General features: G+C 42.0%; 1 protein-coding gene across 4 annotated transcripts in view; it reads left to right on the forward strand.

Moving 5' to 3' along the window:
- The window catches only part of KIAA0825 (KIAA0825 ortholog), a 500,428-nt gene that overhangs the window by 469,709 nt on the left and 3,061 nt on the right, over positions 1-27,658 (forward strand). For 2 of the 4 annotated variants that reach the window (XM_033917815.1, XM_033917902.1), the window contains one exon: positions 16,470-16,627. The exons of the other annotated variants lie outside the window; for them this stretch is intronic. In XM_033917815.1, coding sequence (XP_033773706.1) covers positions 16,470-16,627 — 158 coding nt within the window. The remainder of the gene's footprint in view (positions 1-16,469; positions 16,628-27,658) is intronic. 4 annotated transcript variants of the gene reach the window in all.

Below are 27,658 nucleotides of genomic sequence, written 5' to 3' on the forward strand. Positions count from 1 at the left end.
TTTTAAAAAGGCTCTGCAGAGTGGTTTTCACAAAATAATTAACTATAGTTCGGTGAGTTGTGGGAGAGAGGTTCTATTTCTTTATTTTTTATTATTATTATTTTGGAACTAGTTAGGATGTCATGCAGCAGCAACAGGACTTAAAGAAAACTGCAGGCTGGGAAAGACTGCAGTTATCTGAGGTCAGTCATAAGAACATAAGAATTGCTATGCTGGGACAGACCAAGGGCCCATCAAGCCCAGTATCATGTTTCCAACAGTGGCCAACCCAGGTCTCAAGTACTTAGCTAGATCCCAAGTATTGAACACAGTATTCCAGATGCGGGCACACCATCGCTCGATACAGTGGCAGGATAACCTCCTTTGTTCTGGTAGTGATACCTTTTTTGATAATACCCAACATTCTGTTCGCCTTCTTTGAGGCTGCTGCGCATTGTGCCGCCGGCTTCATTGTTTTATCCACCAGAACTCCCAAGTTCTTTTCTAGTTTGCCTTCCCCCAGTACCATCCCCCTCATCGTGTAGTTATACATCGGGTTTCCTTTCCCTATGTGCAAGACTTTACATTTCTCTACATTGAAGCTCATCTGCCATTTATTTGCCCAGTCACTCAGTTTGTTCAGGTCCCTTTGTAGTTCTTTGCATTCCTCCACAGTTCTAACCCTACTGGAGAGTTTTGTGTCACCGCAAATTTTATAACTTCGCACTTCATCCCTGACTCCAGGTCATTTATAAATATATTGAACAGCAGCGGTCCCAGTACTGACCCCTGCGGGTCGCCACTCATGACCCCTTTCCAGTCAGAGTAGTGTCCCTCTGTTTCCTGTTTGCCAGCCAATTTTTGATCCATCTGTGCATTTCCCCTTCCACCCCATGGTTCCACAGTTTCCTTAGTAGGCACTCATGGGGTATCTTGTCGAAGGCTTTTTGGAAGTCCAGATATACGATGTCTATGGGGTCACCTTTGTCCAATTGTTCGCTTATCCCCTCAAAGAAGTGCAGTAGGTTCGTTTGGCATGATCTTCCTTTACAGAAACCATACTGGCTTGTTCTCATCAGATTATTTCTTTCTATATGCTCATTGATACTGACCTTGATCAATAATTCAGCCATCTTCCCCGGAACTGAGGTTAAGGTCACCAGTCTGTAGTTCCCCGGGTCGCCTCTTGATCCTTTTTTAAAGATAGGTGTGACATTTGCTATCCTCCAGTCCTCCGGGATTACCCTTGTTTTCAAGGATAGGGTGCAGATCTGCTGCAGTAACTCCGCTGTTTCGTCTCTGAGCTCTTTCAGTATTCTCGGGTGGATTCCGTCGGGGCCCGAAGATTTGTCAGTTTTTCATCTATCTATCTGTTTGAGTACGTCTTCGAGGCTTACCTGCATGCATGATAATTTTCCCTCTTGTTCCCCATTGAAGATTTTTTCCGGTTCCGGCATGTTGGATGTGTCCTCTTTTGTGAAGACCGACGAGAAGAACATGTTTAGTCTTTCTGCCACCTCATTTTTCCTCCTTCACCACTCCCTTCCTGTCTCCCTCATCCAGAGGTCCCACCTCCTCCCTCGCCGGCTGTTTTTCTTTCACATATCGGAAGAATGGTTTAAAATTCCGTGTCTCCCTGGCAAGTCTCTCATCATACTCTTTTTTTGCTTTTCTAAGCACGCGGTGACATTCTTTTTGATGTTTCCTGTGCTTTTTCCAATTTTCCTCGGTTTTATCCTTTTGATTTCTTCTTGTCTCCTGTCACATTCTTAACTTCATTGGGTATCCATGCCGGGTCTTTTGTTTGATTCGTTTTGCACCTTTTTCTAAATCTTGGTATATACAGGTTTTGCGCTTCGTTTACCGTGTCTTTGAATAAGGACCCGGCTTGCTCCACCGTCTGTGCTTTCCTAGAGCTGTTTCTGAGTTTCTTCTTCACCATTTGTCTCATGGCATCATAGTTCCCTTTCTTGAAGTTAAACGTTGGCATTCCTATTTCCACTTTGAACTGGATCATGTTGTGATCACTGTTTCCTAATGGTCCCACTACTTCCATTTCCTTGGCAGGTCCTTTCAGCCCGTTGAGGATTAAGTCCAGAACAGCTGTCCCTCTCGTTGGTTCCTTGACAAGCTGTTCCAAGAAGCAGTCCCGTACAGCCTCCAGGAACTCCGTTTCCTTTGTACATTTTGAAACTCCAAGACTCCAGTCTATCCCGGAGTGTTTGCGTTTTTGCATTCCCGCCTCAATTTGGCTCCCAGTTCTGTATCCTTTGCTTCAGTTTGCCCAGGTGGGCTGTAGTACAGTCTCATCTTTATCTCAGCTCCCTTTCTTCCCGGTATTTTAACCCATAGTGACTCCAGTCTGTCATATGACGCTGCTGCATCCACTCTGGTCGAGTGAATGGTGTCCTTTATGTAAAGTGCTACTCCTCCACCCTTCTGATGTGTCCTATCTCTTCGGTAGAGCTTGTACCCTGGCAGTATTATGTCCCATTTGTTTTCCTCATTCCACCATGTTTCCGTGATCGCTATGATGTCTAGGTTCTCATCTTTGGCCAAGACTTCTAATTCCCCCATTTTGTTCTTTAGGCTTCTTGCATTAGTATACATGCAGTTCAAGTCTCAGTATTTTTTCCTCCTTGTTATTTTTCCTTGCGTTTCATTTTTCTTTCCATCTCCTTCCTGTCCTGCAGCCTCCTGGTTATTTTCTCTCTTGTCATCCCCTTGTGGTACATTCTTATTGTCCTCCTTTTGTTCCTTCCCTTCCAGACAGGCCACTCTGGGGACTTAAAAGGCCCTCAAAGGCATCTAAGGCCAAGTCTGTGTCTGCCGCAAAGAGGCACTGCACAGAGGCTACTGGTCCCTCCAGGAGGCAGACAGAGTCATCTCAGGGGGGTCTCAGGTTCTCCAGTCCAGGTTTTTATGTCCAATTTTGTCAGTCTGCTTTATGATGCTTATTTGAATTACAAACAGCAGTTCACCGGTTTGCTGCCTGTACCAGTGGTATAATAGGGGGAAGAGCCCTTCCAGAACGCAGGGTCTGCTATGCAGGGTTCAGCTGTAGACCAGGACATCCAGTTGGATAAGGACTGGGATGATGGGAGCTATGCTGACTTTTCCATATTTGGGGGTTCAGAAGCTCAGGTAAGGTTCAGCGGTCAGCAGGCCATAGTGGCTCAGGACTAAAGTACAACCCAAAACTGCACAGGTTGTTTAAGCCAGCGGGTCTGCTGGATGTTGTTGCAGAGGCACTACAAGAATTGAAATTAAAGACTGCCTTAGACTTTGGTTGTGCAGCCTTTAGTGATGAGTGGATCTAAAGCACAATCCAAATGTTACATTGCTCCTTTCGGAACAATAGGAATCCTCAGAGGGACCCATAGGCTAAGGCAATGATGAAGCTATACCCCATGGTGGCTGATTGACCGCAGCTCTTTGTCATACAGTAGGTGGATTCCTTGGTGGCACAAGTTACCAAGCAGACTTCCCTCCCTAGTGAGAGAGCAAGAGTGCTTCAAGACTCGCAGGACCACAGGTTGGATTCAGTCCTCCAAAGGCAATTTGAGGCCTTAGCATTGGGGCTGAAGATGGCTGTGGCAGCATCTTTTGTTGCTTACGCTTGTCATACTAGACTGCATTGCTCTCCTCTGTTGGAGGATGAGGCCTATCCTCACTTGGAGTTAGAAGGTATAGATTAGATTGCAGATGAGCAGTATGGTATTTTTAGGGTTATGAGCAAGGTAGCTGCGTACTCTTATTTCTACCCGTAGAATGCTCTAGATCAGGCAAGGGGCAGGTGACCCCTTCAAGGTCACTTTAAGTATGCTACCTTTCAAAGAGCAAATGCTATATGGCAAGGGTTAAGACAGTCTGATGGCCAGTGTAGTGCAGCATCATCCTAAGACCTTGCTGAATACTTGACCTAAGATATTTAGGGAGTCTGGGCATGGTGGTGTTCGAAGCTCTCGGTGTTGTCACTAATATACGGGAGGAGCCTCTGGAGAAAAGCCTACCAGGGACCTAGGCAGAGGTTCAGGGGCACAAAGTGTGCTTCGGATCCCGACGTGCAGCAGCCTCCAAGAAGCAGCAATGGCTCTCTTCACAGGCCATGGGTCTGGACTCAGGAATTGCGCAGCAGCCTGCAATTGTGCCTCCAGTCAAAGATGCTGGCCAGGGGGCTGCTGCTACGCATAGAGTCTTGGGTGATCCTGATGACAGTTGCCAGCCTTTCTGGCTGAGGAGGTCATTGTGAGGGTCAGTCAGTGCAGGGAAAAATTGTTGCCCTTTCAGGAGAAGTGGTCGTTTAGTTGGCTAGCATGGAGAGCCTTCTGCTTAGCGCAATAACTCTCAAACTTTGTGCCATGACACTGGTATGCCATGAGAAATTCCAGAATTATACTTTATTTTTTATTCCCTTTATTTATTTTACTTTATTAAAAAAAAATTTCCATTAGAATAGATGACATGTGCATAATAGCATTACTGGGTCAGACCAACAGTTCATCAAGCCCAATAGCCTGTCCTCATGGTGGCCAAATCCAGGTCACTAGTACCTTGTAAAACCCCATTCTACTGATCCAGGGCAAGCAGTGGCTTCCCCAATGTCTTTCTCAATAACAGACTATGGTCTTTTCCTCCAGGGAAAAAACCAGCTACAATATCCACTCTTACCATAACCTCTGACAATACATTCCTGACCTTAACTATTCTCTGAGTGAAAAAATATTTCCTCCTATTAGTTTTAAAAGTATTTCCCTGTAACTTCATCGAATGTCCCTTACTTCTTATAATTTCTGACAGAGTAAAAAATCAATCCACTTGGACCCGTTCTACTCCACTCAGGATTTTGTAGACTTCAGTCATATCTCCCCTCAGCTGTCTCTTTTCCAAGCTGAAGAGCCCTAACCTTTTTAGTCTTTCCTCATATGAGAGGAGTTCCATCCCCTTTATCGTATTGGTCACTCTTCTATGAACCTTTTCTAGTGCTGCTATATCTTTTTTGAGATAAGGAGACCAGAATTAAACGCAATACTCCAGATGAGATCGCACCATGGAGAGTACGGAGGCATTATAACATTCTTAATCTTGTTAACTATCCCTTTTTTAATAATTCCTAACATCTTGTTTGTTTTTTGGGCTGCTGCTGCTGCCGCCGCCATTGGGTGGAAAGTTTCATCGTATTGTCTACAATGACACCCAGATCTTTTTCTTGGGCTAATCCCCAAGGTGGACCCTAGCATCTGGTAATTGTGATTTGGGTTATTCTTCACAATGTGCATCACTTTGCATTTGTCCATATTAAATTTCATCTGCCACTTGGATACCCAGTCTTCCAATTTCCTAAGGTCTGTCTGCAATTTTTCTCAGTCTGAATGCGTTTTAACAACAAGTTTAGTATTATCTGCAAATTTAATCACCTCACTTGTCATTCCAATTTCCAGATCATTTATAAGTAAGTTAAATAACAGTGGTCCTAGTACAGATTTGTGCAGATGACCATTTAACCCTACCCTCTGTTTTCTATACGATAACCAATTCTTAATCCACGTGGACAAGAGTCTGTCAGTGTTATCAGCATCTGTGTGCGTAAGGATACAACTGCCCAGACAAGCATTAATCTTTGATGTGATTGGTCCTTGAAAACTAACAGCAAGTAATTTTATTTTTAATGCAGCAGTCATCCTAACTTGAGAAATAAAGCAATCAGGGCTTTGTTACTGTTTGGATCTTCTTACCTTTGCGAACTTGGATTTTCAGCTCCGACAGAAATTAAATGAAGAAAGAGGACGACTGCAAATGGTGGATGATGAAATGCATGTTTGCTTGTTGACTATCGAGCCGCATTTTGAGTTAATTTGCACTCAGAAACAAGCTCCTCCATCGCATCAATTAGCAATTTTATCTGTTTTAGTTTCACCGTTGTTACAATTACTCATACATAGCTTAAAGAACTTTAAATAAATAACTCTCAAATTTAAATTTTGTTTGTTTTGCAATTTTATAATTTCAATAGAACAAAATGATTAGTCTGTATAATTATGTCTTATTTGTATTTGTCATCCCTGGCTTTTATTGTATATTAGAATTATGTAATATGCATTGAAATACTGGATATTGCGTACAATCAAAATTTATTAAACTTGAAACTTGATTTGCACTGTTTAATGTGCCGCGAAAAACATTTGCTCCTTTTAGTGTGCCAGAGCTAAAAAAGTTTAAGAGACACTATCCTAGTTCTTCAGATGCTGGAAAACACTCTCAAAGGCAAGGCAGTCATGAGGTTTTTTTGGACAATGCCATGGCAGTGGGCCATGTAAACAGGCAGGGAGGCAACAAAAGTGTCTCCCAGAAATTGGAAGCCCACAGGTTATTTTGTGGGGTGGCAATTTACCTACAGGCTCTCTAAGCAGCTCATGTAGCAGGAATAGACAATGTTCAAGTTGACTATCTGAGCCGGCTAACCCTGGATCATGGGGAGTGGTCCCTATCCTAGAGAGCATTCAACAGCTCTGTACACTGCTGGGAGTGGCTGACTTTCAATCTCATTGCAACAGCATCCAACAAGAAAGCAGTAAGGTTCTTCAGCCAAAGATACAAATCCAGAAGCACAGATACAGAAGCCTTGGTGCAGAAGTGACCCATGACAGGCCTGTTATACGTTTTTCCTCCTTGGCCATGGTAATTGTAGTAGCCAAGATTGGATCTAGTGTGATTACAAAGAGACAGGAGCCTCAAGCTAACTCTGTATCCTACCTTTTTGTTAAGGGTTGATTGCCCTGGAGAATCTGGAAAACTTTAGACTCATGAATGCAAAACTCTAGAATGCAGAGGTTATTTGGATGTAGTTATGACAACTTTCCTCAGGCAAAGAAACCAGTGACAGTCACTGGCTTTGCAAAGGCCTGGAAGGTGTTCAGAGCCTGTTGCAATGCCAGAAATAAGGAGCCTTTTCAGGTACCAATTGCTTTAGTCCTGGCATTTCTCCTTGAGAAGAGCCTGGCAGTCGGATCACTTAAGGTATAGATAGCATTTCTCACATGATTTAGGGTGCAAGTGGACAAAGTCCCTATAGCCACGCAGCCGAATGTATCCAGATTTTTGAAAAGAGCACTCAAACTGCATCTACTGGTGAGACAGCCTTTTCCGACGTAGAATTTGAACCTGGTTCTGAAGTCCTTAACTTGGGCACCATATGAGACAATGCAGGGAGCATCACTCGTAGACCTTACAATGAAGACTATGGGCTCCTTTTACTAAGCTGCGATAGTGCGCTTAGCGCGTGCAGAATTGCCACACACACTAGATACTAACACCAGTATTGAGCTGGTGTTAGTTCTAGCCGCGTAGCGCGGGTTTAGCGCACGCTAAAATTCTGCGCGCACTAAAAACGCTATCGCAGCTTAGTAAAAGGAGCCTATGTTTTTTTAGTAGCAATTGCATTGGCGAGAAGAGTCTCGGAGCTGCAGGCCTTGTTCTGCAGAGAGCCGTTCCTCAGATTTAGTGATGTGGGAGTTTCAATATGCACAGTGCCATCTTTTTTGCTGAAGGTCATTTCACCTTTCGATGTAAATCAAGAAGTTTGTCTGCCCATATTAAGACCGACAGGATTCAAGAAAAAGGACAAGATCTTGCAGTTGGAATGTCAAGTGGATTCTTCTATGATATCTCGGTGTGACCAATGAGTTTCATCTATTTATCTTCATGAAACTCAGCTGGCGGGGAAAGCAGGCTTCTAAAGAGTCCATTTACAGACAGATTCACATGGTCATATCTGCAGCGTACATTGGGAGTATACAGCAACCCCCAGTTTCACTAAAAGCACACTCCACTAGGGGTTTAGTGACTTCCTTGGCAGAGTCTTGGGCAATTCTGCCCGAGGAAATTTTTAAGGCAGCAACATGAACTACACTTCATATCTTTGTAAAGTTTTACAGGGTGGATGTGGTGGCTCTCATGGACACAGCTTATGGGTCCTCAGTACTAGCAGCAGACTTATCTGGCCCACCCCAGACTCTAGGAACTGCTTAGGTACATCCCAGATATTTAGGACCTTTACACCTGTTGCACTAGAAAGAAACATTAGGTTCTTACCTCAATAAGCTTCTTTCCTATAGATGGGTGTAGAGGTCCTGAAACCTGCCCTTCAGTATTCCTTTTGCCTGCTTGCGATGTCAGGCACAGTCAGTCAAGTATGTCTTAATAGAATTTACATTTTAACAGGGATACAAATTGATGAGGCTTCTTCAATTCAGGAGCCAAACAAGAGTTGATATAAAATGCTTTAATTGTTATTGCAGGTTGCACTCAAGAAGGTGGTTTTTTGACCACTTTTTTATGTTCTAATATTTCTGTCTTGTGTTTTAGGCATATTACCCACAAAGCAGAACAGAACTTAAGTTATTTGAGGAGCTTCCATGTGTCCCATCCTTTCTGTTTTGATTATATTAAATTGCTTTAGTACAAACAGAGGCTACAGTACAGCCCACTGGGGAAGGAGTCAGAGCTGAAGAAAATGATTGAGTTTGTGGGGTAACAGACTTAGGAGTAATGTTAGGATATTCTTTTTCACTGAGAGGGTGGTAGATATCTGGAATGCCCTCCCGAGGGAGGTGATGGAGATGAAAATAGCGACGGAATTCAAAAAGTATGGGATGAACAGAGAGGATCTCTAATTAGAAAATGAATGGTATAAAACAAACTAAGGCCGGTACTGGGCAATCCTGCATGGTCTATGTCCCATATGTTGTGATTTGGTTTAGGATGAGCTGGGGAGGGCTTTGATAGAAGCTCCAGTGACAGGATGGTTAGAATAGGCTGGAGTGGGATTCAATGTGGGAACCTAAAGACAGTACCGGGTGGACTTCTGGAGTCTACTGCCCAGAAATATTAAAGAAAAGCAAATTCTATCAAGTTTGAAGTTTATTAAAAAATTGTTATACCACCTAGGCACAGTTCAAGGCTTTCATCTGTGTAGTGCTGAGCTCACTGCTCAGCATGGCTATTTCCCGCCGCGACGCCGGACTTGTAAGATGCACGCCTGAAAAAGAAATCATCCTGGCCGGGGTCGGTGTCATGCTCCGGAGATCTACAGCCTTCCTATCTCCCTCTCCCTTCTACCTGCTTCCGGCCACATCCCCTGCTCCGCGGCTCTTTTCGGCAACTCAGCAGCAGCGATCGACACAAGCTTCTGACGTCGGGACCTACCCTCTGCGAGTCCCGCTTGTTTCAACTTCCTTTTTCCACAAAGGCGGGACTCGTAGAGGGAAGGCCTCGATGTCGGTAGCTTGTCCTGATCACCGCTGCTGACAAGTTGCTGAAGAGAGCCGCGGAGCAGAGGGGTGTTGCCAGGTACAGGTAGAAGGGAGAGGGCCAGATGCAGGACTCGTGGGTGAGGGAGCAGAAGAGAGAGAGAAAGGATAGAGATACAGAGGGGACATGAAAGGGTAAATAAGGCATCCCCCCGAAAATAAGCCCTAGAGCATATTTTGGCCTTCCAAAAAAAATAAGACAGTGTCTTACCATCGGGGAAACACGGTACAAAAAGAAATTGGAAGACCTGAATATGTATACTCTAGAAAAGAGGAGAGACAGGGGAGACATGATACAGACGTTTAAAAATTTGAAAGGTGTCAATATAAAAACAAATATTTTCCAGAGAAAGGAAAATGGTAAAACTAGAGGGCATAAATTGAATTTGTGGGGTAGCAGATTTAGGAGTAATGTTAGGATATTCTTTTTCACTGAGAGGGTGGTAGATGCCTGGAATGCCCTCCCGAGGGAGGTGGTGGAGATGAAAATGGTGACGGAATTCAAAAAGTATGGGATGAACACAGAGGATCTCTAATTAGAAAATGAATGGTATAAAACAAACTAAGGCCAGTTCTGGGCAATCCTGCACGGTCTATGTCCCATAAATGGTGATTTGGTTTAGGATGAGCTGGGGAGGGCTTTGATAGAAGCTCCAGTGACAGGATGGTTAGAATAGGCTGGAGTGGGATTCAATGGCAACTCCAGCAGTGGGAACCTAAAGACAGTACCGGGTGGACTTCTGGAGTCTACTGCCCAGAAATATTAAAGAAAAGAGAATTCCATCAAGTTTCAAGTTTATTAAAAAATTGATATACCACCTAGGCACAGTTCAAGGTGATGTACAGTTAACTAAAAACAGGTTAAAATAGACATAGATGTATACCTAAATCCATGAAAACAAACACAAATAGATAAAATATATTACAGTAGCAGAAGCAAAGGGAGGCAGGGATTAAGTTACAATAATGTTAAAGAAACTGGGGAAAATGGAAGAAACAAGAGGGAGGGGGGAAAACCCCATCCATGAATATATAATGAGTGTGACTGTTGTGCAGACTGAATGGACTGTTCAGGTCTTCATCTGCTGTCATTTATTAGGTTGCTATGTTAGATCGGCTAGGCATGCCAATCTAGGTGCTTAACTTTAGGCATCATTTATAGAATCAGGGCCTAATTGTGCAACTATAAGATATAAGAACATAAGAACATAAGCAGTGCCTCCGCCGGGTCAGACCATAGGTCCATCCTGCCCGGCAGTCCGCTCCCGCGGCGGCCCAAACAGGTCACGACCTGTCTGAATCACCAGAAGGAGCTCCCTTGCCACCTTGGTTTCTCATTGAAGTCCTATCTTCCCATCGTAGTCCTAACCCTCCGGTCTTGCACATGCACGACCTGGTTGGGTTTCTATACTTATTACATGGTTAGCTTTCTATACTTGTGTTACATCCCAGCTCCTCCCTCAGTATCCCACGATCCCTTTATCCCTCAGGAATCCGTCCAATCCCTGTTTGAATCCCTGTGCCGTACTCTGCCTGATCACTTCCTCCGGTAGCGCATTCCAAGTGTCCACGACCCTTTGGGTGAAAAAAAACTTCCTTGCATTTGTTTTGAACCTATCTCCCTTCAGTTTCTCCGAATGCCCCCTCGTATAAATACTAGTTGATCAGCAAAGGTCTGACTGCAAATATAATTATTATTTATTAAATATTTTAATGTTCTTGATTTTCTTTACTTTTCTTGTTCAGAAAGACAAAGATGGCTCTGCAAATATTGCTTTAGGGATTAGTAGGTTTTAATTTTCATATTCATCCAAAAGCCATCATTCAAGGTACAATATTGGCTCTGGATATGCAAACAGTGACTGATTGTGCTTTTTCTAATACCATGGCTGGTAAAGGAATTAGTCAATAAAACAGTTTCTTTCCTAATCTAATATTATTTTTAGAATCAAATGCAGACATCAGTAATACAGTTGAAAATGTAACTTTAAATATTTTAGTTTTATGAAAAGAATATTTAGAATGATGCAATAACAGCAAGCTAATGTATTAAGATACATATTTTGAAAATCTTAAGTATCTTTTCGAGATATGATTTACCATAAGCTAGCGCTGGAGACCTATTAGACAAAGATAAGTGGTTGGCCAGTTCTTTAACAGATATAGAACAATTATGGGATAAGTGAACTTTGTATAACTTGAAAAGAGGAAATGTTTGTTTTCACTGAATGTTTTTGCTATACCAGTTAAGAACCTATGAGAGTTGAGAGCCACATGATGGGAAAGGCTGGAACTTATTGATCGGGACCTGGAATAACTGTGCGTTATAGGAGGCCCAGTGATGTATTAGTTTGCACAAGCTCCGATGCCTCTCTCCCTTAGGCTTTTGATTGATATATTGAGTTTTTATGGGTGTTCTGTCCAAACAGAGATCCAAGAAACTATTAATATTAAAATAAAGGACAATTATTTGAATATACTGTCTCAGAAAAGTTTAGAGCTTATGTCGTTTTATTTGGGACAGTCTTACACACAAAATGTGGTGTTTTTTGATCTTATGTAATGGTGCTTTGTGGTTTAATATTAAGACAGGTGTAGAGAGGGCTCATTCAAAAGTATAGGTTCTAGACTTTAAGAAAACTAACTTTGTTCAGATGGGGGTTTACATCAAGGAATTGTCTGGCTGGGAACATCTGGAAGAAGTAGGAAAGCAGTGGACAAAGCTGAAAGGAGCTGTTGTAAGGGCAACAAACCATTTTGTAAGGAAAGTAGGTAAAACTAAGAGGAAAAGAAGGCTGCTTTGGTTCTCAAAAGTAGCTGAAAAGGTAAGGACAAAGAGGTTAACGTTCACAAACCACAAGAGATAGCAGAAAGAGGAAGACAGGTTAAAATATCTGGAAAAATTAAGAGAAGTTGGCCGAGTAGTTAGGAAAGCAAAGATACAAATGGAAGAAAAAATAACTGACACAGTAAAACGGAGGGACAAGACATTTTTTTGTTTGTTTGTTTTATTAAAGATAGGGAGAAGTGCAAAAGTGGCATTGTGTACATCCAAGGTTAATGAAGGAACTTTGGGAAGTTCTGGTGGCTCCAATGGCTGACCTTTCCCAATGCTTCTCTAGAATCGGGAGTGGTACCGGAGGACTAGAGAAGGTTAGATATGGTCCCTCTCCATAAAAGTGGAATGAAGAAGTAGGGAACTACAGGCTGGTAAGTCTTACTTCTGTCGTAAGTAAATTAATGGAAGTGCTTTTTTAACAGAGAATATTGAAGTTTCTGGAATCCAGTGGATTACAGGACCTGAGGCAACATGGATTCACTAGAGGCAGATCTTGTCAGACAAATCCAATCAATTTCTTTGACTGGGTGACCAGAGAATTAGATGGAAGGAGTGCACTAGATGTGGTGTATTTAGATTTTAGCAAAGCCTTTGACAGTGTTCCACACAGGAGTCTAATAAATAAACTGAGTACTCTCAGGATGAGTCCCAAAGTGACAAACTGGGTCAGGAACTGGTTGAGTGCACGGTGACAGGGGGTAGTGGTCAATGGAGATCTCGCCAAGTAAAGAAATTTTACCAATGGTGTACCATCAAGGTTTGGTTCTTGGGCCTGTGCCTTTTAACATTTATGTGAGCGATATTGCTGAAGGGCTGTAAGGTAAGATTTGCCTCTTTGCAGATGATACCAAAATCTGCAATAGGATATACTGACCATCAATATTTATCTGGCAGGTTTACAAAGTTAAAAACATAATAGTAAATAAAAAAATAATAAAAAACGGGGTAAAAAAGAAATCGGTAAAACATGAAGTAGATGAAAACAATGACATATATGGACTTAGGGGAGAGTGGGAGAGGAAAGTTTATAATTATATCATAAAAATAGAAGTAAATGAAGATATGAGGGGAGATGGAAAAAACCATCAGGGAAGGGTGTCTCTTCATAGAAGTGGTTCTTTTTGTGGAGTGAGTTACTGTTGAAAAGGGGTATTGTTAAGCGCTATGGAATGCATCTTGAAATAACAAAGTTTTGAGTTTAGTTTTGAATTTATCAAGAGAATTTTCTTGGCGAAGGTGAAGTGGCATAGCATTCCAAAGAGTTGGGGCTGTAACAGAAAAGTTTGTATTTCTAGTGTAATAAAGTTCCTTGATTGGAGGAACAAAGTCAATAAATTCTGGTCTACTGATCTGAAGGTTCGTGGTGAGGAGTTTACCGAGAAAAGCTGGTGAGTGCGTATGTTTAATTTTAAAAGCGAGAAAAAGAATTTTATGTGTAGTTTGATATGAGATGGGTAGCCAGTGTGCTTCTCGTAGAAGAGGAGTGGCATGGTCATATTTTCCTGCTTTATGTATGAGTTTGATTGCTTTGTTTTAGATAAGCTGCAGACGAGTTGCAATAGTCAAGATGAGAGATGACTAATGAGTGGATCAGAGTTTCGATAGAAGTGGTTTCGAGAATAGAAGTTAAGGAGCGGATAAGATGAAGTTTGTAGAAGCAACTTTTTATGATGGAGCTTATTTGATCATGGTAAGTTAAGTCTTTGTCTAGGATGACTCCTAGTAACTTTATTTTAGATTCCATTTGTATTGGGCATGATTCAATGGAAATTTGTACATTTATGATTTCGTTATTTCTTATCGGGAAAAGTGAGCCACGAGATTTGTTTATGTTAAGAGAAAGTTTGTTTATTCATAGCAAATCACTGATTTTATCCAGTTTAGAGTTTATTTCCTGTATGTCAGTGGAGTTTGTGGGATTAATGGGATGGGGAAGTTGGATGTTGTCTGTATTTGCGAAAATTGTGAATCTGATAGACTTGGCCAGAGTGAGAAGAGGGGCTAGGAAAATGTTGAAGAGCAAAGGGGAAAGAATTGAGCCTTGAGGGACACCATAGGTTTGAATAATTGGTAATGAGGTGATTACTTTTGAGTATAATTTGAAGTTACGATCTTCAAAATATGAAGAGAACCATAGAAGTGCAGAACCTGAGATTTCACAGTTTTTGAGACAACTGAGGAAGAAGTAATGGTCAACGGTGTCAAAAGCCGCTGACAAGTCAAGAGAAATTAGAAGAACGGATTTGCGATGGTCGCGAAAGTAGTAGATAGTGGAAGTGAGACCAAGTAATGATAGTTCTATGAAGTAGTGTGTGTGAAAGCCTGTTTGGTTTAGGTGAAAATCATTAGTTTTCTCGAGGAATTCTGTAAGCTGGTTGAATACTATTTTTTCTGTAAGTTTAGCGATAAACGGCAGATTGGCGATCGGACAGTGACAGTGACAAAACTTACAGGGATGGGGTGGGAAAATTGAGTTTCTGCAGGGATAGGGACAAATTTGTGTCTCTGTCATATACTAAAGTATAGAGCTGCACTTTACTGTTATGCTAGTATTCAGTAAAGTAGGCACCTTTGTTTTTTAAAGTAAGTTCCTATTAGGTATCCAGTTGCTGTACAGAATTGCCCCCATATGTATTTCATGAAAGGCTCAGCACTCATCGAACCTTTTATAATACACTTTATATGTATCTGTTTTACTAACTAAAACCCTCTGACTTTAAAAGATCAGGTTGGCCTATTCAGGGTTAAGCACTCTTAAATCTCCTAAACATAATTTTTCAGTTTGCCTATAGGCAGAAAATGGGAGAAAACTGTGATAAATTGAGCCCCAAATCATACTCTTTTACAAATGAAGTTTTACAATTGTGCTTTTAAAGAATTATTCACTATCTCTGATATTATGAATATTTCATTTAATTTCAGAGATAAAACATTTTGAAAGAAGGTATATAATGCTAAAATTGGCTAGAAATAATCCTGTACAAAAGCTGAAAACAAAAATGAAATTATTCTTCTCAGTGAAAGTAACCTGCCTGAAAACATAACTGATAGAAAGGTAAATTATAAAAGTATGCATTTACCCAATCATTTTCAATACCATAATTACAGAGGCTGCTCATCAAAAGTCTTTTAAGATTCATTAAAAGCATAAAACAATTCTAATTAAATCCATATTTAAATGAAGTTTGTATAACTAACCTAAATGGCACATTAAACTACGCAAAAAGGAGCAAGAGACCCAATTATGGTGAGGGGTTTTCATTTATGAAAAAGCATCTAATTATACTCTGATTTCATTTCATCAATATGCAATCATCAAGATTGTATTCATCAAACTAAAGCCAGAAATGGCATGCAGTGGAAGCCAGGTTGCTGGCTTCTCACCCAGTTGCTACGCTCATCCAAATAGGAGTGCACAGTTCTGCAAATGACGTTGCCTTTCAATTACATTCAGTTTATAAAGCTTTCTTGCGATCGCCTGTTATAAAATTCAGACTGATGTAAAAGTATACAGATTGATATGATGTTATTCAGGTTTTCTATTCTGCCTTTACCTATTCAGCTCCAAGTCGTATTATGTTACAAGAGGTTATGTTTGACAAAGGCAAAAAGTTACTAATACAGTTAGATCATAGTTACAAGTTCAAGTAGGTCATTGTTGGCTCATCGTTATGTTCCTGGATTTGCATTAAACAGTCTAGAAATGTGTTTTTACAGTTATCATTTCAGGTACTTAAGGGTTGGCTCCCTGTCTTGATATTGAAATGCTTTTAAAAGTTTTCTGAATATGAGATAGTAGTTAGTCACAAGATCATAGCGTAAGTGGTAGTTGGTTCCAGCATTTTGTTAATTGATATTCTAGTATGACAGATACACTGTTCCTGAACAATTGGGGAGTCAACCTCTTCTTGTGAGAACTCTTGTAGGGAGCTTCATTTGCATTCTTTTGCTCTTCCTCCCATCTCTGTGGACTGTCCTTCAGCTCCTACAAATCTTCCTACAAATGAGATAGTAGGAGCTTATCTTTTCTGCTCATTTTTTTTTCATTTTTATTTTAAAAACTTAGTCTTTTTCACTGTTTTTGAGGCTTTTCAGTGCTGCAGAGGATCCCCTTTGTAGGACAGCTCTAGCTACAGGACAGCGCTGACTCTGAGGTTGAGAGTATGCTTCCACTTGGACAGCCTGCATGGAGAGTTCGCAGGCTCAGGGACTATTCCCTTGGAAGTACCAGGTTCATCCGCAGTGGGCTTGAGTTCAGGCTGCGGGGCTCCATGTCAGTTTTTATCTAGGATCAGGGCCAACTGCTTTCTCCCCCCCCCCCCCCCCTTTTTTTGCGTGTGCAGATTCTGGTGGGGGTTGAGCTCTCCAGCCAGTACATCAGGCCCAAGAGGCAGACAGAAGACACAAGCAATCTGGACTCCAGACTTGTTAAGGCAGAGGTTCTCCATGCAAGCAGTTTGCAGCTTCCACACTTGCAACTCTCAGCACACAGCTTTGCACAGTGAGTAATAGGCTGACAGCCTGGCAAACTAGGAGGGGGGTCTTTAAAATTGGATTTTCTTCACTTCTAGGGTTAGAGTTAGGTTTCCCCACCTCTAAAATCCTAAAATTTCTATTTTTTAAAATTTTTCAGTGTAGCTCTCCCAGGTCGTTTTTTGGTGCTAAAATCGCTGCTTTGGTGGCCATCTTGGATTTCCTGATTTTAAAACAAAAGCCTCTATCTGCCTTAAAATACCTCATTTTTACTTCAAAACAGATGGGATGGATTCCTCTGGCCAGGATACCATGGATTCATGCCAGATTTGTGGTGGATGGCCATCCAAGGTGCATCCATGTTCCACATGCCACGCAGCATGTGAGGGGGCAGGAGCTGCTGGCTTAGCCTCCTGTGGTCCCTCAGGAGTGTCAGTACCTAGTTGGTCTGAGAAACAGGGAAAAAAGTCAAAATTTGAGCCAGAAAACAGCACAAGTGCATCCCCGGTGAAACACAGCCATAATGTAGCTGAAAGACCCCAGAAAATGACTAAGCAGCATCCCCAAGGGCTGTCTAGATGTCGTGGTCAGGGGTTCCCCTCTGAATTCATTAATATGATTGCAGCTTACATGATTAACCAGGGCCACATCGAACCCTCAGAGATCACAGCCCTGCTGGCACCGGGGGTTTCTTCTATCCAAGAGTGTAGTTCCCCAGCTGTAGTGTCATGCACAATTCAGGGAAGTTCTGTTGGAAGATGACAAGGGTGTAAATGACTATTTCTATACCTTTACTCTCCCAGTCAGGGTCCTCTATTGCAGGAGATGTGGCTTTATCTCTGAGATGGGGGAGGGGGAGAGATCTGAATCTGGTGGAGGCTCCTGATCTTGACAAGGATCCAACTGTCCCCAGACTGTTTAATTATTCAGTGCTTATGAGGATAATCATTGAATCCCTCAAAGAATTGAAGCTAGAGGCTTCTTAGCCCTCTGCCAAAGACTGCTTCCTTATGTGTAGCACCAAGGCACAGACCTCTTACTTTCCCTCACATTGAGACATTACAAAAAATGCTTATGGATTATTGGAGGTACCGGAGGGGCCCCTTTAGGTGGACAAAGCTATGTCAAAGCTCTATCTGATGGATGCTGCATTTAACCAGCTTTCTGTTCCTCCAAAAGTGGATTCACTGGTGGTGCAGGTTATCAAATGTACCTCCCTTCCCAGTGAAGGTAGTGTGGTATTGAAGGATGCCCAGGACAGTAGATTAGATTTTGTACACAATATGCTCTTAAGGCCATGGCCGCAGGATTGAAAGCAGCCATGGCAGCGGCTTTCAATGCCCAAGCTTGCCACTCTAAATTGTGCCATGATCCTGACACAATCATGGACAAAGATCTCCAGTTTTTAATGACTGGGGTGGATTATGTGGCTGATGCTCTGTATGACCTATCCAGAGTCATGTGCAAAATGTCAACTTACTCCATTTCTGCCCACTGAATGCTATGGATCAGACAGTGGGTGGGGGATTCCTCCTCGAAGGTGACCCTGAGTAGACTGCTAGTCAAGGGACAGTTACTTTTTGGAAAGGACCTGAATGATCTTATGGCCATGTGCAGGACTGTAAACCAAAATCCTTACTGGATAGCAGGCTTCAAACCCCTAGAGGGACAGGTTGTGGTAATTTTTGGACCTCCAAGCAATTCTGCCAGTTCTCGGGCCTTCGGGCCAGAGATCGTTTCAGAACTCTAGACAAAGATTTGGAGGGGCCAGGCACCCTTGATCTTTAGGATCCTGCTCTGCCACAGCTCCAAAGAAGCTGAGCCTCCACACATCGGAGGTAGATTGTTGGTCTATTTGAGGGCATGGGCAGAGATCAGCACAGATCACTGGGTGCTGGAAATTATACAGGAGAGGTACAAGCTTGAGTTCTTTCATCCCCTCCAAGACTTTTTTATAGACTCCCAACAGGGAAGCCAGAAAAAGTGGACAAAATCAGAGTGACAGTCAAAGATTGATAGATCTGGAAGTCATAGAGCCCGTCTCAGAAGAATACTTGGACTTCAGCAGATACTCGATATACTTCACTGTGCCCAAGAGAGGCTCTGAAGACTGGAGGCCGATTCTAGATCTCATAGCGAAGAATGCGGCCCTCAAGATACTACTGTACATTCCCATTTTTTCTGACCACAGGAAGTATCTGCGGTTCCATGTATTGAAGCAACACTTCCAGTTCACAGTTTTGCCCTTCAGGCTGGCCAGGGCAATACGAACCTTCATCAAGGTGATGGTGGTGGTTGCAGCTCACCTACACTGAATGGGCATATAAGTCCATCCGTCACTGGTCAATTGGCTAATGAGAGCCCAGTCTGAATCTGGGGGCAGACTAGAAGTTCACTGAGTGATCCAAGTACTACAGAAGCTCAGCTGGGTAGTCAACTTATGACAGAGCCACCTAGAACTGATACAGAGCCTGGAAAACTTGGAAATCCAGTTTGAGATGAGGGAAAACAAAGTGTTCCTTCCGGAAGCCCACAGAGACAGCTTCTGTATCAGATACAGGAGTTTTGGAGCAAGCCCATTCTGACAGTCTGGCAATACTTCCAACAACCTAGAATCAATGGTTGCGACCATAGATGTAGTCCTGTCTGCTCCAGGAGATGCTCCTTTCCCGATGATGCCCAAAGAGAGATGCACTGCACCAGCAGCTTCCTTGGACAGTGGAAGCCCATCGCAGTCTGGTCTGGAGGTTGAATTCTCACTCTCTTGCCAGAGGGGTTCCTCTTCACAGTTCTTCATAGGTGATTCTAATGACTGACACCAACCTTTATGGCTGGGAGGGCACATTGCAATGGACATCCAATTCAGGGATGCTGGTCTCCTTCCCAGAGGAAGTGGCTGATACAACCGTTTGGAACTTCAGGCCATCTGTCTGGCACTCCAGGAGTTAGAGAACACTGTACAGAACAAAGTGATTTGAGTTCTCTCAGACAACACAATGGTGGTGGCCTATGTCAGTCACCAATGGGAAACCAAGAGTGTTCCTCTGTGCTTGAAAGCCCAAATGCTGTTTCTATGGGTGGAGCCCAATCTTCTGGTGCTCTTGATGGCACATGTAGCAGGAATGGATAGTGTGCAAGCAAATTTCCTCATCCGGAAGACCCTGGATCCCAGGAAGTGGTCCTTGTTCCAGGAAGCCTTCACCTGCATAGTGAATCGGTGGTGGCAACTGACATTCGACCTGATGGTGTCGGCTAACAACAAGAAGGTGAATCAATTCTTCAGTCAAAGATGCAAGCCAGGAAATAAAGGTCTGGACATCTATGCAGGATCATGGCGCACCAGGGAAGGGTGATTCTAGTGACACCACACTGGCTGAGATGCACATGGTATGTAGACCTAGTTCGTCTGCAAAAGGATTAAAGTCTCAAACTTCCTTGTTATCCCTGGCTACTCAAGCAGGGTTCATTTGCCATGCAGGATCCAGAATGCTTTGGTCTTATGGCATGGCTCTTGAGCACATAGCGCTAGCGTGTAAGAGCCACTGCCTGCGTCCTGTGCAAAAAGTGTCACTGAAGGCAGGAAGGAGCAGCCCAGCTGGACATCCCTGAAGGAAGTGAGTGTGGCCCTGAAACAAGCAAGTAAAGGAGAGAAGGGACAAGATCTGGGACAAAGGGAGAAAGGGGGGGTGGAAGGAGCACATTGGGACATGGGAGGGAAATGATTTTTGGAGAAAGGCTGGAAGGCAGGGATGAGGCATGAACTCGGGACACAGAAGGAAGGGAGGGGGCACTAACATGGGACATAGGAGGGAGAAAATAGAAAGGGAGAATTGTTGGGCATGAGTGTTTGAGTGAGAGGGAAAGAGATGGTGCACATGGGGAAAGGAAGAAAGAGGAAAATTGTTGGGCATAGAGAGAGAGGATTGAGGTAGAGATGCATGGGGAAGAATTGATCAATACAGTATATGTTGACTGTTCTAACTTATAAAATTATACAGTGGTTTACAATAATTAAAACAGAATATACATTAAAAAAAAAAAGAAGGAACTCCATATAGGATAAAAAAAGGATACATTCAACCCATAGTAAAATCATGAGTAGTATAGTTTCAGCATAATTGCCAGGGCTTCCCCCTAAATGGAATCAGGGAACACAGCAACACAGAGCATTGCCACAGCACCATCAGACTTGTAATACAATGTGTCCCATGGGGAAACATTTCACTTTTTCAACTAGCTCATCACATAACAGATTATAACTCAGACAAAATGACACCCCTATTTTAAAAATGTAAATGAGCCACAAAGACAGGCCTATATCTTGCTGTTCTGGATGAAGTTGGACAAATATTTCATGGCATTGTTCTAGCTGCAGACGATGTTCTGATATTTCAGCAAAGCTTTTGGCGTGGTTCCTCATAGGATGCTCATGAATAAACTCAGCAGGCAAAAGATAGGACCCAAAATGGTGAACTAGATTAGAAACTGGTTGATTGACATTCAACAAAGGGCAGTGGTAAATAAAATTGGTTCTGAGGAAAGAAAAGTGAGTAGTGGAATGTTGTATAGATCAGTACTGGGGCTAATTCTGTTCAATGTATTTGTTAGCAACATTGCTGAATAGTTAGAAGGAAAAGCTTGCCTTTTTGCAGCTGACACAAAGTTTTGCAATAGAGTGGACACTATCTCACAGAGAGTGGACAACATGAAAAGTGATCTACAAAAATTAGAAGAATGATGTGTTTGGCAGTTAAAATTTAATGTGAAAAAGTGCAATGATACATTTGGGGAATAATAATCCAAAGGAGCTGTATATGGTAGGGGGCAAGAGGCTAATATGCATAGACCAAGAAAGGGATCTTGAGGGTGATAGTCTGAGGATCTCAAACTGGTGAAACAGTGTGACAAGTTGGTTTCTGTAGCCAGAAGGATGCTAGAGTACATAGAGAAAGATATAACCAGCAGAAGAAAGGAGGTGTTAACGTCCATATACAAGTTGTTTTTGAAGCTGCACTTGGAGTACTGTGTTAAGTTTTAGAGGCCATATCGTGCTAAGGACATAAAAAGACTTGAAGCAGTTTGCCCCCATGAATGCTATGGGAGATGAAAAGGGATCTCTCATCCCCTCCTCCTGTGCCAGCAGCTTCAAGGCATCAAGCAACAAACAGTACCTGGAGTTGTTTTTCAGCCTTACTAATTTTGGGAGGATAGCCAAATCAATCAACAAACCTTGGTGCGGTCCAGATCTTATTACTATTACTACTATTAATTATTTCTATAGCACTACCAGATGTATGCAGTGCTGTACAGAGTCACAAAGACAGTCCCTGCTCGAAAGCGCTTACAATCTAAACAGATAAGACAGACAAACAGGATGTCATGGATACAGTTAAAGGGAATGGTTAATCTGCTGACTGGGTTGGTGGGCAGTGCAGAGTAGGGTTATGGATTGAAGTCTATATAAAAAAGGTGGGGTTTCAGTCTGCTTTTAAACAAGGGAAGGGGCTTGGCAGACAAACTCGGATAATTTATTCCAGGGCATCTAGATGAAAGGAACGAAGTCTGGAATTGGCACTGGAGGAGAAGGGTACAGCTAAGAGCAGCTTATCTGAGGAATGGAGTTCTCTGGGAGGTGTATAAGGAGAGAGAAGAGAGGAGAGATATGGAGGGGCAGTAGAATGAACACACTTGTAGGTCAGCAATAGGATCTTGAACTGTATGCGAAGGTGGATAGGGAGCCAGTAAAGTGATTTAAGGAGAGGGGTGACATGAGTTTAGTGAAATTGGTAGAAGATGAGTCGTGCAGCTGAGTTTTGCACAGATTGCAGGGGGAGAGGTGGCTCTGTGGGAGACCAGTTAGAAGTAGATTGCAGTAATCTAAGCGTGAGGTTACAAGAGTGAGGACAAAGGTCCGGGTAGTGTGCTCAGAGAAGAAGGTGCAAATTTTGGTGATGTAGAGATAGAAGCAACAGGCTTTAGTAGTTTGTTGGATGTGCGTAGAAAATGAGAGGTTGGAAACGAAGTCGCAAAACAGATTCATATCTCTATGGCAATTCTGATAACATATATCTCCATGCCCCCAGTTATCTCAACCGAATGGCAAGCACTCTTCCGTAGATCTTGAACACTTAGATCCAGATTCTCAGAAAACACCACCAGAGGCTCAAAACTTCATTGCCTTGGGCTTTATGTGTTATCTCGTCACCGGATCAATTATCTTCAATATACTTAAATGTGATATTTTAGATACTTAAATAAGTGTTTTATAGCAATATAAAGTGAAATAAAGACTATTACTTAGCTTTTAACAATGTGGTCCACTAGGGTATCTCACCTACATGTTTCGCTAGATAACGTTTTCAAGGTGTAACCCTACAAAAAGTTAAAAAGGAATATCATTACACTCTGTTTATATTAACCACGCTATATTCAAATTAGCCTCCACATTGTTCATTTCACCTCTCAACATGTTTAAAAATATCATACGCCTTACCTAATACATTTTTGTTTGCCCCTCTCCTGACCACTTTTCATTCAAGATGGCAAACATGCTTAACTTGAAATATTTAAAGCGGAGTCCAAACAGCTGGGAACTACGTGATGACATCACCCCAGTGTGAAAAGGCCCCACCCCCCCAGCTCTCTATTCGTGAGGAAAATGTATCAAGGAGTAAGCTGTGATTAACAGTATCAAAGGCAGCAGACAGGTCAAGAAGGATGAAGATCGAGTAAAGGCCCTTAGATCTGGGCATTAACAAGTCACTGCAGACTTTGGTGAGGGCACTCTTTTGTGGAGTGTTGGGGTCAAAAACCAGATTGTAGAGGATCAAGAAACTGTCAGATTGAAAGGAAGTCCTGGCATTGATGGAAAAGAGCACGCTCAAGTAGGTTGGATAGGAACAGAAGAATGGACAGGGTGATAGTTGGATGGGCAGGTGGGGTCCAGCGAGGGTTTTGTGAGAAGCGGCTTAACCACCGCATGTTTGAAGACAGCAGGGACAGTTGCAGTGGAAATGGATAGGTTGAGAATATGGCAGATGAAAGGGATAACAGTTTGTGAGATGGGGGTGAAGTAGAGGGGTGGAAATAGGGTCTGAGTGGCAGGTAGCAGGCTTGGCTGAAGACAGAATTAGTGCGGTTTCTTCCTCTGTGATTTCAGAGAAGGAAGAAAAATCAGTGGTAGTTGGAGGGATGTGAGGGTTGGACCAGGCAAGAGGATCTTCCTGAGTTGTTTGGGTGAAAGATGAAGGGGTGGTATGAGTTTTGATGTTCAGGAGAGTGAATGATGGGATATGGAAACACACTTTAGGGTTTATCCCGGGTTGTGATTTCCATGCCAACTTACGATTCTGAGCTCCTCTAGTAAACTTATAAAGTGTTTCTATGATTATAGTGTTCTCCTTTTGTTTTTGTTGGATATTTATATACTTACAGTAGCTACACAATTCCTAGCGTATGCCTCCAAAATGGTTAACATAGTGTATCTTGTCAAAACATATGAGTTGCCAGATAAACCATAGGGACCAATATTGGCAATGTTTTTTAATCTGGGAGCTTCTTTCTAATAATTCTTTAGTAACTGATAAGGTAAAATAACTTCCTTTGTAGACGTAACCCATAATGACAAATGACAACCTGTTAGAATCAACAATTCATGCTAGAATAAATCAATTTGCTGGTGAAGGAAACATTAAGTTTCCATTAGTTTAGACTGGCACTTGCCTGTGTTAGAGTGCTCTAAACCAGAAGAAGTCTTATTTCTGTCAAAATGTAAATTTTGCAATTATTGAAAAGATAACAATATTTTTTAAAAGAACCATATTAAAACAGATTCTGCAATCAGACCAATAATAACAGTGTACTAGGATGATGTTTTAGATTATATGTTGCCCTGAACTCCAAACAGATTGTATCACCTCAGTATGAAGAAATACAGTAGAAAAGGTGAATTATTGCAAACAACTAGTTACTCTCACTTTCTGTCGTGTTAACCCACCTTAATGGTGTTATTTTATTTAGTTTTATATTCTGTTCTCCCCAACGAGCTCAAAACGGATCACAAGGTTAACATAATATATAGTCAAAACGGGTTACAATTGACATACACATAATGCAGATTGTTCATCCTGAATTTACACACACAATATGAATTTAATTCAACATACATTTGATATACATTTGATTGGGAAGTACAGACTAGATGGTTGTTAAAACTGAGGGAGGTAGATTGTTAAATAAAATAAGAGGACATCATATCCACTAATGTAGAGCTACAGAAGGTGCTGGGTCTAGATCAGGAGTGCCCACACTTTTTTGGCTTGCGAGCTACTTTTAAATTGACCAAGTCAAAATGATCTACCAACAATAAAATTTTAAAAAACACAAAGCACAATGTACGCAGAGAAAATGTTAATTATCATTTATATTTGGGAGGTTTTCAAAGAGTGGAAACAACACAATGTATTAAGTCCTCAAAGTACATAGTAACATAGTAGATGACGGCAGATAAAGACCCGAATGGTCCATCCAGTCTGCCCAACCTGATTCAATTTAAATTTATTATTATTTTTTTTTTTTTATTTTTCTTCTTAGCTATTTCTGGGCAAGAATCCAAAGCTTTACCCGGTACTGTGCTTGGGTTCCAACTGCCAAAATTTCTGTTAAGACTTATTCCAGCACATCTACACCCTCCCAGCCATTGAAGCCCTCCCCTGCCCATCCTCCACCAAAGTAATAAGGCAAACGTATACAGGACTTTTTTATATATAATTGTAGTCAAACAATACCCCTCGGGAAACTCCTTAGCTCTCAGATGCCTGATGTAAACCAGTGTAAGCCAGGGGATGGTATCTTTCATCGAGCTTAGGAGTGAATTGGGGTTATTTTAAAGTGTTCTATGCATCAAAAACTTCTTAACGCCATTTTGCTTTGTAATTCAAGCTGAGCTGCACACTTGAATTCTACGACCCCTGAAGAAGCCGTTTTTCACGGCGAAACGGGTCCCGTAGGGCTATAAGCTAACACAGCTTCATCTATACAGCAGAAGTACCGGCATACTACTAAAACAAAAAGATAAGTGCTGGTCTTCTAGCTACACTGTTGCATTGTATATTTAACACGTTAAGAAGTTTTTGATGCACAGAACACTTTAAAATAACCCCAATTCACTTCTAAGCTCGATGAAAGATACCGTCCCCTGGCTTACACTGGTTTACATCAGAGTAGGCATCTGAGATCTAAGGAGTTTCCCGAGGGGTATTGTTTGACTACAATTATATATAAAAAAAAGTCCTGTATAGGTTTTCAAAGAGGTCAAGGCAGTTGACTTTAAAATATGCAATGTCTCCTCAGTAACAACTATAGAAAAATAGACAAATATACCCCCTCCCCTTTTACTAAACTGTGATAGCGTTTTTTAGCGCAGGGAGCTACACTGAATGCGCTGCACTGCTCTCGATGCTCATAGGCTCCCTGCGCTAAAAAACACTATTGTGGTTTAGTAAAAGGGGCCATAGTGCAAAATATAGACAGCAGATATAAATTCTTAAAACGGACACATTTTGATCACTAAATTGAAAATAAAATCATTTTCCTACCTTTGTTGTCTGGTGATTTCATGAGTCTCTGGTTGCACTTCCTTCTGACTGAGCATCCAGTATTTCTTCCCTTCTTTCTGCCTCCTGCATGCTTCCTCTCCTCCAGACCTCATTCCATTCCCCAACCAACATCTCTCTCTGTCCCTCCATGAGTCCAACTTTTTCTTCCTCTCTCTCTGCCTGCCTCCTGCCACCCAACATACTCCATTCCTTTCCCCAACTTTTTCTGTCTCCCTGCCCTTTCCTTTCTTTCTTTCTTTCTGTCTCCCTGCCCTCCCCATCCTTTCTTTCTTTCTGTCTCCCTGCCCTGCCCTCCCCTTTCTTTCTTTCTCTCTCCCTGTCCCCCCAAGCCATTGCTGCCGATTTAGCTGATGTTGCACATCCTGCTTCCCCGACGCCACAACAGGCCAGGTGCGTGCAGCAACTGCCCAAGCACTGGGCCCACAAACCTTCCCCCCTCCCCCCATCAATTCTGAAGGAAGTTCCAAGCCAGCCAGGCAGCAATTGGCTGACCCTGAACCTCCTCTCCGACGTCAGAATTGTGGGCCCAGCGCATGTGCAGTTGCTGCATGCATGATCGCTCCCGGCCTATTGCGTTGGTGTTGGGGAAGCAGGGAGAACACAAAGGCAACGCGATTAACTCGCGTTGCACCCCTGGTCTAGATACTTTACTATACGGATACTAGGAAAGGGATTTAGGTGAAGAGGTAAGTTTTTATTGCTTTTCTTAAGCTCAGAAGCTAGACATGCTATTACTAACTAGGAACCTGCAGTAAAATAACTCAGAAGCACATGAATAATTCTAGCAATTAGCCTGAACAATCTATGAACTTGGTGGAACACTCTTGTGAAGGTGCCACTTATGAGCATATAGTAAGCAAAAGTGTAAATTTGTGTAGAGCTATATTACTCACCTCACAGGCAAAAGCACTATAAATTCATTTTATTAGTGAAACGAAGCAGTGTTCTTTGCAAAACAGTTGAAAAGATACACTTCAATGAATTAAGAAGCTCAAGGGACAGAAGAAACCAAGAATTCCTTGAGATAAGTAATTGTTTTGATTGCCTACACAGAATATCAGAACTTTAGAGTTAATCTTTAGAATTAATTTTGTGAGACTTGCCAATTCTGTGCACTGTGAAGAGTCTGTAAGGCTAACAATGTTGAATTTGTTATAGAAAAGTTAAAACAGCAGCTACCAGCTACAAACATTGAAAATATATTTCTAGATATCTAGTTTTTAAGATAAACTATAAATTAAAATTAATTAATTAAAATAAATAAATAAAATGAATTTACAGGTTTTTTTGCCTGTGACGTAAGCAGGAATCAGTGAATTTTTTCACGTTAAAACCCGAATTGGGTATACAGCTCCATATTCTGAGGCATTTTTTTACCCTGATGAATTAAGAGCAATGATAAATAAAATAAGCAAGCCTTACAGCTCCATGGTTTAATACCA

The sequence above is a fragment of the Geotrypetes seraphini genome, chromosome 1 (assembly GCF_902459505.1).
Source record: "Geotrypetes seraphini chromosome 1, aGeoSer1.1, whole genome shotgun sequence".
In the NCBI taxonomy this organism is placed as follows: domain Eukaryota; kingdom Metazoa; phylum Chordata; class Amphibia; order Gymnophiona; family Dermophiidae; genus Geotrypetes; species Geotrypetes seraphini.